Source organism: Oryctolagus cuniculus, chromosome 9 (genome assembly GCF_964237555.1).
Source record: "Oryctolagus cuniculus chromosome 9, mOryCun1.1, whole genome shotgun sequence".
Taxonomy (NCBI): domain Eukaryota; kingdom Metazoa; phylum Chordata; class Mammalia; order Lagomorpha; family Leporidae; genus Oryctolagus; species Oryctolagus cuniculus.
The window spans coordinates 60,395,813-60,409,540 of NC_091440.1; the positions used below are offsets into that span (position 1 = coordinate 60,395,813).

The 13,728-nt window shown below is 44.0% G+C and overlaps 1 protein-coding gene across 1 annotated transcript; it reads right to left on the reverse strand.

Annotated features, from left to right (window-relative positions):
- Window positions 1-2,077: 2,077 nt before the first annotated feature.
- On the reverse strand, window positions 2,078-7,468 carry KBTBD7 (kelch repeat and BTB domain containing 7). Its single transcript, XM_008260021.4, has one exon. The coding sequence runs from the start codon at window positions 6,426-6,428 to the stop codon at window positions 4,371-4,373; it is 2,058 nt and encodes a 685-aa protein (XP_008258243.1). The 5' UTR covers window positions 6,429-7,468; the 3' UTR covers window positions 2,078-4,370.
- Between the last annotated feature and the right edge of the window lie 6,260 nt (window positions 7,469-13,728).

The following is a 13,728-nucleotide window of genomic DNA, read 5'->3' on the forward strand; positions in this document are numbered from 1 at the left end:
GTCCTTGGGTCCCTGCACCCACGTGGGAGACCAGAAGAGGCTACTGGCTCCTGGCTTTTTTGCTACTTAGACTTTTTTTTTTTTTTTTTTTTGACAGGCAGAGTGAACAGTGAGAGAGAGAGACAGAGAGAAAGGTCTTCCCTTTGCCGTTGGTTCACCTCCAATGGCCGCTGCCGCCGGCGCGCTGCAGCCGGTGCACCGCGCTGATCCGATGGCAGGAGTCAGGTGCTTCTCCTGGTCTCCCATGGGGTGCAGGGCCCAAGCACTTGGGCCATCCTCCACTGCACTCCTGGGCCACAGCAGAGAGCTGGCCTGGAAGAGGGGCAACCGGGACAGAATCTGGCGCCCCGACCGGAACTAGAACCCGGTGTGCCGGCGCTGTAAGGCGGAGGATTAGCCTAGTGAGCTGCGGCGCCGGCCTATTTAGACATTTCTAATAAACAGCAGTGATGTCAGCAGTTTGAGACATCTGAATCATAAATTTCCCTCTTTTTTTTTTTTTTTTTTTTTTAATTTATCCATTTACTTGAGAAGCTTAGTTACAGAGAAAGAAAATGAGAGACAGACAGGACTTCTATTTGCTATTTCACTCCCCAAATGGCGGCAACTGGCTGGAGCCAATAACTTCTTCAGGTCTCTCAAGTAGGTGCAGGGGCCCAAGCACTTGAGCCATCTCCCAGGCCATCAGCAGGGAGCAGGATCAGAAGTGGAGCATCCAGGACTCAAACCAGAGTCCATATGGGATGCCGGCACTGCAAGCAGTGACCTACTATGCTAGAGCAGCCCTACATTTTGTTTTAAGGCCTAACATATACACAGCCTACTTGGACAATAATCACACCACTTACATTGTATGACGTTCAAGCTTTCATATACATTAGTTCATTTGAGTACTTCCTTTAAGCCACTTACATTTTGTTAAATATTAATCATCATGAGTGAATTTGATTATCAGAAATGTTAACTTTGCCTGTGTTCTGAAGTATTCATTAATTTTCACATCTCATTCAGCCAATGTATATTTTTAGCTCTGTTTTACGAATGACATAATATTGCCCCTTCCTCCTACAACATCTGAAATATGTGTCTCTTGAAAAAAAATGGACTCCTATTTGTAGAGGTGTTCTGTGGATGAACTTCAGAAGTATCACTATACCCTTCAATTATGAAAATATTAGTATGTGCATTCTCCTGGGGAATGGGTTACAAACTTTCATATTTTCAATTAACATCCAGATACCAAAACAGAAAAAAGAAAAAAAAAACTGCTTAACTAGAGGCAATAGAAGGGAACTATTATAACTTTAATCCTAAAGCCAAATTTACACAAGTTGTTTAGCATAGTCTTCCCTTTTAACACTGCCTTCTGTTTTATCCATTGGAAAATCCTATGCTACGTTGTCATTTGAAGTGTTTGAAATAACTTAGGTTTTCAGCTTTTCAGACTACTGCCACACAGATATAAGATAAGGGGATTGCTTAGCCTTTTGGCTAAGATCAAGTGTAAAAGACAATGGAGGTGATTTTAACTGTTACAAATGGTATTCCTGCAAATTAAATTATACTGGGCATTTGATAGGGGCCAGTGCTGTGGTGTAGAAGGTTAAGCCTCCGCCTACAGTGCTGGCATCCCATATGGGTGCCCATTCAAGTCCTGGCTGCTCCATTTCTGATCTAGCTCCCTGCTAATGCACCTGGAAGAGCAGTGGATGATGGCCCAAGTACTTGGGCCCCTGCGTGCATGTGGGAGACACAGATGAAGCTCCTGGCTCCTGGCTTCAGCTTAGTCTACCCCTAGCCTTTGCAGCCACTGGAGGAGTGACCCAGCAGATCAAAGCTCGCTGGCTCGCTCGCTCTCTCCTTCTACCTCTGCCTTTCAAATAAATAAATCTTAAAAAACATTATATTGAGCATTTGATAAAAGGCACACAGAGGCACACAGATTAACTGAAACCTGAGATGCAGGTATCTGCTTGTCATGAAGGGATTTCAACACTGCTACTTGTGTCATTCATTATGAAGCAAGGGTTTTACACATTTAGCAAAACCACAGAATTAGAAAGTCAGGAAGCCTGGGTTCTAGTTATCAATTTTATTTGTAACTAACCATGTACAAATCATTTTAGAAAATAATGGTTCACATCTACTCCCTATTTCACAAATATAATTACAGAACCAAAATTCTTTCCAAGAAAACCTTATTATAAAGCAAGATATTACTATTATTTAGCCTAGGCTTTAACTGAAAGATTAAGAATGACAAATTGGAGAATTTGCGTTTTTTACATGAGTTGCACACCTTAATTCTTCAGAGGGATAATCTCATTGAAATAAGCATTGCTATGGTTCAACCTTACAGAACAAAAAGCTATTAACAAGATGTTGATGAAGAAAAAGCTGGCCGAAAAGTAACATTATTGACAAATAGTTTTCTATGTTAAGAGCAGTACTCACAACGTCCCTGATATCAAATGGAACAAACTTTAGCCATAGGCCACTAAAAGCATGTTAACCTTTTTGAAGGAACATGAAATGCTAGGGAAGGTCTTATTTTGGTAGAAATGTTAAACAGGAATGTCTTGTAGATTCTTAAAATGGCCAATCAAAATGGCTAAGCAAGCATTCTGTGTTTGGGTGTCTGTGTATGTGTGTGTATCTGTCTTATCCTTTTCTTTCTGCCTGTTTTTTATTCCAAAATTCAGTTCCCCATCCCAGTCACACTCCTCAGCCCTCTGACAGGGTATCAAAATTCTGTCTATAGAGAATAAACACAGATGAAGAATTAGCATGTTATTTAACAAAGATTCAGGAAGATAATTTTAAGCAGTTATAGAAAAATTTATACATCATAAACATCTGTATAGCATATGTACACCATTTAGTGTGTACATGTATTCTGATAAACGTGTATTAATAAAGCTTCAAAAGGTAAGCACCTATATTTTCTCATATTTAACAGTGTCAGTTTTGTGCGACTTAGTCTCTATTTCTGGACTTCCCCTATCATATGGTGACAGAATCAAAGACTAGAGTATAGTTCACAGAGAAACACAAAACACATACAAATGCCATAATAAAATAACCATGTATACTACAGCTTAGGGAAATATTTGAGAGGAAACATACTTTCACTATTGGCCCCAAATGCCACATCCACTTAAGTTCTTTAACTGTCAACTTTTAATACAAAAATACCTTCAAGCTGATAATCAAGAACATATACATGACTTACAAAACTGACAATATTTCAATACTACAGAAAACAGTTCTATATACATCTTAAAGTTTGAAGGTCTTTGCTGGCACTTAATTTTAAAGATGATAGACACAATGACCACTAATATCAATAAAATACTGTTTTTAGCTTATACATATTTTCAAAACCAATATTACCTCACAAAACAGTAAAGAATAAATTGTTTCCTACTGAAGAGAAACATCAAAACTATATAAAGAAAGCAAATAAACTTTTTTAAGACAAGGCATGACCAACAGATAAAAATTTACATTACCCAATTGTATTTCCAGTGAAAAAGGACTGTTCCTCCGACTCAATGAGGCATGTATCAGGTACAGATCAACAGTAGGAATTTACAAAACAAAATTTTCTTTTCAGGGGTAGGGGGCCAGTTTAGAAGAGTATTTTGGTGACACTAGAATGCATTTTTTAATTAGATATGGTCACATTTAGCAAATAAGCATTTTAAATTCCAAAATAAAAAAGCAAATCTTTTAAAACAGTGAAATCCTGATTTTTAAAGCTTTCTATGAACTTGTAAAGCCATTCTACATATAACCAAAATGAAACCACTATTCGGTAAAACTTTACATATTCATTTTTTTTTTCCTTGCAGAAGGGAAGAAACCCAATCAAAATTTTAACAAACTACCTTTAACTTACAAGAAATTGACTAGAATAAACTTTTGGAAATCTGCTTTCATTATTCTGAAGGAATGTATATACCTTCAAAACCCTACCAGTAACTCCTAGTCTGATTTACTATTAAATAAATTAAAAAACTAAATTTCTTGTAACAATAAACAATTTAAAAATTGAGTAAACTGATACTGAAAATATACTAATCAAAAAAACTCATTTGCACAATGTATATTTGAATAATGAACAAAAGTCACAAAGGGTACTAATCAATTAGATCTTTTTGCATATTTTAATCTGGACTTTTAGCAGAGTAAATTATTAAGCAGGCTGATTTATGGACTGTTTACATTTTAAAATATTACATTAGTATTTCAAAATATTACCCTTTCTAAATCAAATTTGTGGTTCTAGTCAATTTTTTTTTTTAGGAAAGGATCTTGTTAAGATACATTCCACAAAGCAGGAGAAACATCTTAGCACTTCAAAATATTTACAAGGAACCCTGCTGATCCTGTGCACTTCGCTGAGGTGCTACCTGCACCCACACTTCATCATCAGAAAAAGAACTTGAACTTCCTGACTCAGAGTCCAGCTCACTGAATCCATCTAAGTCCCATTCAGTGCTAGACTCACTTCGGGCATCATCTTCCTCAGTGATGAAACTCTGACCAGGTTCAAGGCAGGAAGGGTAAACACGAGCACAGAGGCAAATAAAGCCAGAGTCAAACTGCAAAAGACCTAACATAGTACCTATATTAATCCACTGGTCTTCCCTTGTATCATATTCATACACAGTCACCCGGTTCTTCTTCCACTGAGGGGTGGTAGAAGTAATGAGCAGCAGCTTTTGGTCATGATTGACAATCTGGTAGTTGTGGGTCTCTGAGTCCAAGGGGATATTACTGATCCGCCTCCATTCTCCCCTGGCTGGGTTGTAGACCTTCATAACTGGTATGTCACAGATACAATAGATCTCATCGTTGAAGACACATGCTTCCTGAAAGTCACTGCGCTTAAGAGAAGCACAGTTCAGCCACATATTGTGGCTAGGATCATAGCAGAGCATGCGCTTACTGTTGACAGCATAAAGATAGTTCTGAACCACTATTAGTTCAAAGGAATAGAAGGAATGGGGCACGGGAGCTACCAGGGCCCACTGGTTCCTCTGAACACTGTAGCATTCCACTTCCTTCAACTTGACTCCAGTGACAGGGTCTCGCCCACCCAAAATGTAAATGTAGCCATTGAGATATGCCACATCCATGCCTTCACGACACAGCAAGCGGTCTGCAAGTTGCTGCCAACTATTTTGGGCTGGTTTGTACACCCAGAGGTCCTTCCTGGGCTGGGCAGCTAGATAGATGTCATGGTCTGGAGAGACACAGACAGCAGAGGAGGTTATAGTCTTAGTGTGAGCCAAGGTGGTTAAAGGTGAAGGCATTGTGTAAATGTCCCCTGAGTACGGATCGTAGCAAAGAAAGGGATCTCTGGGATGTCCAAAGAAGATCACCATCTCCTTGGCACACATACCCAGCCTCTGGGGTGGATTTTCTCCTGCAGAGACAACAGAGCTGCTGCTGCTACTGCTGCTGGTGCTGCTGTTTGGCACCGGCACCAGCGACTTGTACAACATGTCTCCGTAGCGCATCTGCAGGGCCCCTTCAATAACGTCCAGGCAGTACTTCCTCACAATGGGCTTGGCCAGCAGCCCTTCCAGGTAGTCCTGGTCGTCTTCAGTGAAGAGCGTCCAGCGGACACACTTGAAGACTTCTGCAGCACTGGGGCCCCGCTCTTTGGGCGCAGCTTCCAACCACTGCAGGGCCACGTGGCACACCGTCAGCTCACTCTCTATGTCCAGGCTATCCAGGCGCAGGATGGCCAGCAGCTGGGCCAGCGTCAGGTCGGCCAGAGACTCCTCCCGAACCGAACTCATCCGACTGAGCTGCTTGAAGTTGTGAGCTATATAGGACTGGGCCTGAGATCGCAGCTTGCGGTGGCCAAAAGCATCGGCGAACTTGAGGATGGCCGTGCAGTTGGCCAGATCAAGGCGGCGGGCTAAGAAGGAGGCGCAGGCTTCCCGCACGTACTCGAGCTGCAGCATGTCAGAGGCGGCGTACAGGCGCTGCACGTTGGCCTCGCTCAGGGACACACGGCCCGTGTAGCAGTAATCCACCAGGACCTCGAAGGACTCGGCGTCCACGTCGTGCATGGTCACACTGGCCTGCTGGCTCTCGTACATGCCGCCCGTGAACATGCTCTTGAAGTAGGGGCACGCGGCGGCCAGCACGTTGCGGTTGCAGGGGAACAGGCGGCCCGTGCCAGGCCCGCTGCCAGGCGTCACCACCTCGATGGTCACATCACACAGCAGCCGCGCGTCATAGAACGACTTGAGCTGTGCCAGCATGGCTGCAGAATGGGCCGAGTCCTTTAACTCCTCTGGACCTGTGTAAAAGGCTGAAACCGAGGGTTTGGAAATCCTCTTGGGCCGCCTCCCGCCGCGGGGACTGGCGAGGCGGCGAGAACGCGGAGCGTCTTCCCGGGACTGCATGGTGGAGATGGCGGCGGAGCGTGAGGGCGAGAACGGCTGCAGGGACGCGGCTCAGGCTCCTCCTCACCCTTCCCTCGCTGACGCTAGGACAGCAGCGTCCCGGAACAGACGGCCGCACGGGCCGCTCTAAGTCAGCCCTACCGCCCGGCGCCTCGTCCCTTTATCGCGTAGACAGTGCCTGACTCACCCTCTTCAACTTCCGCGCCCTTTCTCTGACTCAGCTTGCCCTCACCGGACCTGCTGGCTGGAGCCCAGAGCCGCCACTGCCGCGCTGGCGAAACCAGTAGTCGTCAGGCGAACTACCGGTCCCAGGTTCCTTTTCGCGCCTCGAGGCATGCTGGGGCCTTCCAGTCCCCAGTGAAGAGAGTGACTGGCGGAAGCCGCTTTGCATGTTGGGAGTAGTAGTTTATGTAATATCGCGAGCTTTCCGTCGTCGGCTGCTTTTTCTAACAACTAGAAAGCTTTAATTCCCCTGGATTTGATGGTTAAGAGCAAGAGCTTTGAAGTCCAGAGGAGAGGCCCCGATTTACCATTACGAACTCTTTCTGAAAATGTTCCATTCTTTGTAAATTGAGGGTAACATTTCATAACGTTGAGAATTGAATGATATAAATTACATAGGATTCGAAGAATCACACTGTATTGTAACCATTACCACCACCCATCTCCAGAACTCTATCAAAACTGAAACTCTATTAAAGGATAACCTCTTATTCGCCAGGGATAAAAACAGCTGGAGTGTCCCCCAAGCCTCTTGTATTCACATTTAGTCCCTGTTATGAGGTATTGAGAGGGTTAAAAATCTAATCTGACTACGTATTTAGAGGTGTGGTCTTTGGGAAGTGATTACATTAGAAAAGGCCATTAGGGTGGAGGCAGCATAATTGACTGCTTGTGAGTTTATAATTAGAGGGAGAGAAACCACACAAGCACAGTGCTCATATCTCCTGCCATGTGATGATGCCATGTGCCAGTTTAGCAAAAAGGCCCCTGGACCTTATATCTATAGAATTGTGAGTCAAAATAAACCTCTCTCCTTTATAAAGTAGCCTGCCTCATATGAGTATTTTTTATAGTAATAGAAAACAGACTAATAAACTCAATGGTTGATTTTTTTAAACATATCTGTTCTTAATGGTCATTTGGTTTACATTATTTATTTTTATTTTTATTTTTGACAGGCAGAGTGGACAGTGAGAGAGAGAGACAGAGAGAAAGGTCTTCCTTTTGCTGTTGGTTCCCCCTCCAATGGCCACTGCGGCCGGCGCACCGCACTGATCTGAAGCCAGCACTTGGGCCATCCCTCACTGCACTCCCTGGCCACAGCAGAGAGCTGGACTGGAAGAGGAGCAACCGGGACAGAATCTGGTGCCCTGACCGGGACTAGAACCTGGTGTGCCAGCGCTGCAGGTGGAGGATTAGCCTATTGAGCCGCGGCACTGGCCACATTATTTTTTACAGAATCAAAAATATTAGTCCATAAGACATACAGAAGTACTGTCCACAGAATTTTCTGTGATGTTGAAAATGTTTGATATCTGTGCTTTTGTGGCAGTCAGAAGCTACCTATAGCTCTTGAGTACTTGAAATGTCTATGCAATAAAGGAGTGAGGCATCGGGTGGTAGATGAAGCTGAGGACCTGAATTTTAAATTTTAGAAAATGACTTGATAGGAATCTATTGGAGAAAAGATATCATTTACAAACAATGGTGTTGGCACAACTGTATCAGGCTGTAAGACAAAAATTAACCTTGACCCCTACTTTATATTATAAATGCAAATGCTAAAATTTTAAATCTCTTAAAACAAAATGTAGAACATCTTTGACTTTGGGGTTGAAAAAGATCTTAGTATACAAAAAAGTTGATCATAAAAAAAAGAAATGAATTTTAAAATTACAAGCTTTTGCCCATTAAAAGTGAAAAATAAAAATGTAATCCATAATTAGGAAAAATGTTCATAATATATATAACCAATGGCCAATAATAATAAGAAAAGTTGTTTAATGTCATTTACCTGATGGTGAAAAGACAGTTAGGAAATTAAATTGACAATGAAGAAATAATTGTACAACCATTAGAATGGCTAAACTGAAGATCAACAATACTAAATATTGTGAATATATGGAGGCATTGGAGTATGTATGTTTTTATAATAAGAATATAAGTTGGCATATTCATTTTGGAAAAATCTTTGGGGGCCAGCGCTGTGGCATAGGAGATAAAGCCACCACCTGCAGTGCCGGCATTCCATGTGGCCACCGGTTCAAGTCCCAGCTATTTCACTTCTGATCGAGCTCTCAGCTATGGCCTGAGAAAGCAATAGAAGATGGCCCAAGTCCTTGGGCTCCTGCACCCTCGTGGGAGACCAGGAAGAAGCTCCTGGCTCCTGGCTTCGGATCAGCACAGCTCCAGCTACTGCGGCCAACTGGGTAGTGAACCAGCGGATGGGAGACCTCTCTCTCTCTCTGCCTCTCCTCTCAATGTGTAACTCTGACTTTCAAATAAAATAAATGAATCTTTAAAAAAAATATCTTTGATCATTTATTTGAAAGTTAATTTCCTAGTAATTTCATTCCTGGGCATTTCCACAAAGGAAATGAAAACGTATAAGCACAAAGTCTCTTAGACAAATTTTTATGGGCTGGCGCTGTGGCATAGCAGGTAAGGCCGCCGCCTGCAGTGCCAGCATCCCATTTGGGCACTGGTTGGAGTCCAGCTATTCCACTTCTTATCCAGCTCTCTGCTATGGCCTGGGAAAGCAGTGGAAGATGGCCCAAGTCCTTGGGCCCCTGCACCCACATGGGAGACCCCGAGGAAGCTCCTGGCTCCTGGCTGCAGATTGGCGCAGCTCCAGCCATTGTGGCCAATTGGGGAGTGAACCAGCAGATGGAAGACCTCTCTTTCTCTCTGCCTTTCCTTCTCTCTGTGTGAAACTATGACTAATTTTAAAATTTTTAAAAAATTTTTCATAATAGCTTTAGCTATAATAACAAAAAATAGAAACAATTCAAGTATATATCAAGATAATAAAAATATTGTCGTATGTTCATATAGTGTAATACTACTGCAATAAAAAAGAAACAATCTGTGATACATGTAATAATGTAAATGTTTCTCAATTTGTTAAGCAAAAACCAGCCAGTTAACAAAGTCCAGATAGTATGACCATTTATGTGAAGTTCTAGAACGGGGAAAACAATCTTTGGCGACTAAAAATGATAATATAGGCTGCCTTTGGAATGACGGATGGGGTTTGAAAACTTACCAGACTGGGAGGAAAGCTGAAGAAACATGCAGATGTGAGGCAAATGTTTTCTTCTTGATTGGGCTTGTTGGTTACATGGGTGAATGCATTTGCCGTACTCAATGCACTGTATTACTTATATCTATGCTTTTATGTTCTGCTGAAGAGAACCCACCACATAATTGCTGGCACTAAACAAGTTATAGAATTTTTTTGCCAGGAAATCATAATGAAGATGGTTCAGTCATAAAGGAATCCTCCTCAGCTCTGAGTCACACAAATCATCCCAGGATATGTACTCTGAGATCAGCACACTGCGGTCTTTTTCTTTTTTTTTTTAAGATTATTTACTTGAATGGAAAAGTTTACACACACACACACACACACACACAGAGGGATCTTTTATCTGGTGGTTTACTCCCTAAATGGCCTAAGCACTTGGGCCATCCTCTGTGGCCTTCCCAGGCACATGAGCAGGGAGCTGGATTGGAAGTGGAGCAGCGAGGACTCAAACTGGTACCCATACAGGATGCTGGCACCACAGGCAGTGGCTTTACCTGCTATGCCACAGTGCCAGCCCCATTCTGGTCTTTCAGTTTTATAGAGCAGCTGAGTGCCGCACCTTCCATTCCAGGACTATTTTATTCCTGCCAGTCACAACTTGCTAATCACATTCTCCTTATTTTCTGTGTTTCCTCAAGTTTGTTTTTTTTTTTTTTTTTTTTTTTGCAATTTGCATAATCGTCTGTATTGGAATGTACATTATTCTCGGCAGGAAGATAAAAGATAAAACACTCACTCTTTTTTCCTGGTGGTTATATCGTGGTCATCAACACGCCGAGGTTTTAGTTCCTCAGGAATCTTTAACTTCAGTGCTGTGTGTGAACGTAATCTACTCGGGATCTTCTGAAGTGAAGACGGCTGTCTCGTGGCTTTACCTGTTTGCTCTTTCAGATCAGAGGTCTCTCCTGAGGCAGTCTCTCTCATGTTTCCCTCTGAATTTTGCTGCTAATTAGCTTTTCGAGGTTCTGTTTCTCAATCCTGGTTTCCACATATCTGGGTAATCTACTTTCTGGAATTCATTCATCCCAGTTCTGAATCCCGACATCCGTAATGTATAAAGTACGTTACTTGTTCGGCCTTTATGGAAATCTTCACATACTTTGCCTCATAAAGAGACCCATGAAAGCACAGCGCACACTCACCCCAGAATTTAGGCTTCGCTACCATTTATATGTGATTCACCAAAACTTCCTTCCGTATCAGCTGACCGCCGTCCCCTACTCCCTGTTGCACCCAAGCCAGCAAAAGTTACTCATCAGTCGCTGCCAGCACTACATCCTGTGACCATCAATATTGTTTTTACTCTAGTTCTTTTTACATATTTGAGAGAGATGGAGAAGGGGGGGGAGAGACTTAGGGAAGCAGGTAAGGAGCCCCAGCTACCCCCTCAGAGCACTAGGAAGCAGCCAACCAGCCTTCCTAGAGTGGCTCTGCCCGCTGAGCCCCCGGCAGACAGCTGGTGGTCGTTCTACCCTCCTGTGAACCCAAGAAGCAGTTGAGCACTTGTTCCTTGATGCTCAGCCCACTGAGACCCTGAGAAGCAGACGCTCTGCTCTGTCCCCCCACCCCGACTCTTGGCCCTGGGAAAAGCTAGGATGACCTCTTGGAGAAGGTTGGCCACAGACGCCACCGGAAGTTACCCATGTAGTCTTTGGATACTGACAGACACCCCAAAAGCACAGACAACAAAATTTAAAAAGCTGACAAATGGGGCTATGTGAAACTAAAAAGTAAGAGTGGCTGTTTGGCCTTGTAGTTAGGATACCCACATACCACATGAGAGTGCCTGGGTTCAGGTCTTGGCTCCACTTTTGATTCTAGCTTCCTGCTGAGGTGCACTCTGGGGGGAGGTGGGGAGCAGATGATGGTTGAAGTAGTTGGGTCCCTGCCACTCATATGACAGACCTGGATTGAGTCCCTAGCTCCCAGCTTCAGCCTGGCCTAGGCCTGGCCGTGCAGCCATTTGGGGAGTGAACCAGCAGATAGATCTCCATTTCCCTACCTTTCAAATAGATTTCTTTTTTTGCAAAATAAAAAAAAGGAAAATAGATGGGCAAAATTTTCAAAAACAGAAAAAGAAAAAAAAAAACAGAAAAGAAAGAATGGCCCATGTGAGCCCTCTTTCAGATTTCAGTAGTGCAGCATGGAGGAGTGAGGAGGAATTAAGTCTAGTCCTTGGGCTTGAATCCCAGTGCCAGACCCCCAGTGATATAATCCAGAGTTGGATGGGGCCAACTCTGCCACAGGTCTACGCAGGCTGAGTATTTGGATCCTCCATAGTAGAGAGCTATACCTCTCTCAACATCCAGCGGAAAGCAAAGCAATACTTCAGTCACTGAGGAGGGGGTTAGAAGAGAGATCTTAGGGAACTCAGGGACAGGTTCTCTTCTGTGTGACCCAGCACCGGATAAAGCCCAAAAGCCTTTATCTCAGCCCAGTGGTCACAGATAAAATCTCTAGACTTGCACCTTCATTGGCCAGATAACTGTACTGCAATGGACAGATTTCAGTGTGTATTTTGCCTGTCTCAAAGTGGCACCCTGAGAATTTGTATCACCCTGTTATTTATGAGAGTTCGGTATAACCCAGCCTAGTCCTAGTCTGAGTGGCCAAAAACGGCTACCTTTATCATCCCTCCTCCAAACTGGCGCAGACAGCAAGGACCACGACTGTGTCTTGGGGCCAGTGCTGTGGCATAGCAGGTAAAGCCGCCGCCTGCAGTGCCGGCACCCTGTATGGACACTGGTTCGAGTCCTGGCTGCTCCACTTCCGATCCAGCTCTCTGCAATGACCTGGGAAAGCAGTGGAAGATGGCCCAAGTCCTTGGACCCCTGCACCTTCGTGGGAGATATGGAAGAAGCTCTTGGCTCTTGGCTTTGGATTGGCGCAGCTCTGGCCATTGCGGCCAAGTGGAGAGTGATCCAGCTGATGGAAGACTTCTCTCCCTCTCTCTGCCTCTTGTTCTTTCTCTGTGTAACTCTGACTTTCAAATAAATAAATAAATCTTTTAAAAAAAGACTGTGTCTTGAGACTCAGCACTCAGTTGATAAAGCCCAATTGTGAGCATTTTCTAATGGCATTCATTCCTAGGCAAGCAGCTGTGGATGGAATCTCTACACTTGCCCTTGTATCAGGTGAAGACCTGTGCTCTGGGTGGGATGCATGCCCTTTTATGGTTAAAACTTATAGGCCCTCTTGTAGATTTCTATCAGGCAGGATGGATTAAAATTAGTTATGGTGACTTGAAACTTTCTGGATTCACTTGGGGCTCTTTTTGAGACCTCAGAATTAGTTTATTTGCAGGCTCAACTAGTAAAAGCTTTAAAAACTCAATAATTTGAAAGGGAAATATATTTAAATTGGGAGACCACTAATAATGAATCTACTATTGCCTCTCTTAGGCAGACAAATTCACAACTGTCTCAGTTTCCAAATTGGAAGATTTTGAGTTGTTTCTCGGTGCCTTCTGCTCGCTCTTGTTCCCTTGACTATTCCCCAGCTTGCTCTTCTCCTTGCCATCCTTCTCTGTCTCTGAGCTGCCTTTTTATTTTTTTATTTATTTTTTAACAGGCAGAGTGGACAGTGAGAGAGAGAGACAGAGAGAAAGGTCTTCCTTTGCCGTTGGTTCACCCTCCAATGACCACCGCGGCCGGCGCGCTGCGGCCAGCGCACCGCGCTGATCCGATGGCAGGAGCCAGGAGCCAGGGGCTTTTCCTGGTCTCCCATGGGGTGCAGGGCCCAAGCACCTGGGCCATCCTCCACTGCACTCCCTGGCCACAGCAGAGAGCTGGCCTGGAAGAGGGGCAACCGGGACAGAATCCGGCACCCGACCGGGACTAGAACCCGGTGTGCCAGCGCCGCTAGGCGGAGGATTAGCCTAGTGAGCCGCGGCGCCGGCCTGAGCTGCCTTTTTATAATACTGAAATTGAGCCCCTCAAAACTGAGTTCTAAAACCCCACCTATTTTCATGTCTCCATCTAAAATTAAGTC

Excerpts from the sequence above, each read along its gene's own strand:
- KBTBD7 (XM_008260021.4), bottom strand. The coding sequence starts at position 6,428 with ATGCAGTCCCGGGAAGACGCTCCGCGTTCTCGCCGCCTCGCCAGTCCC.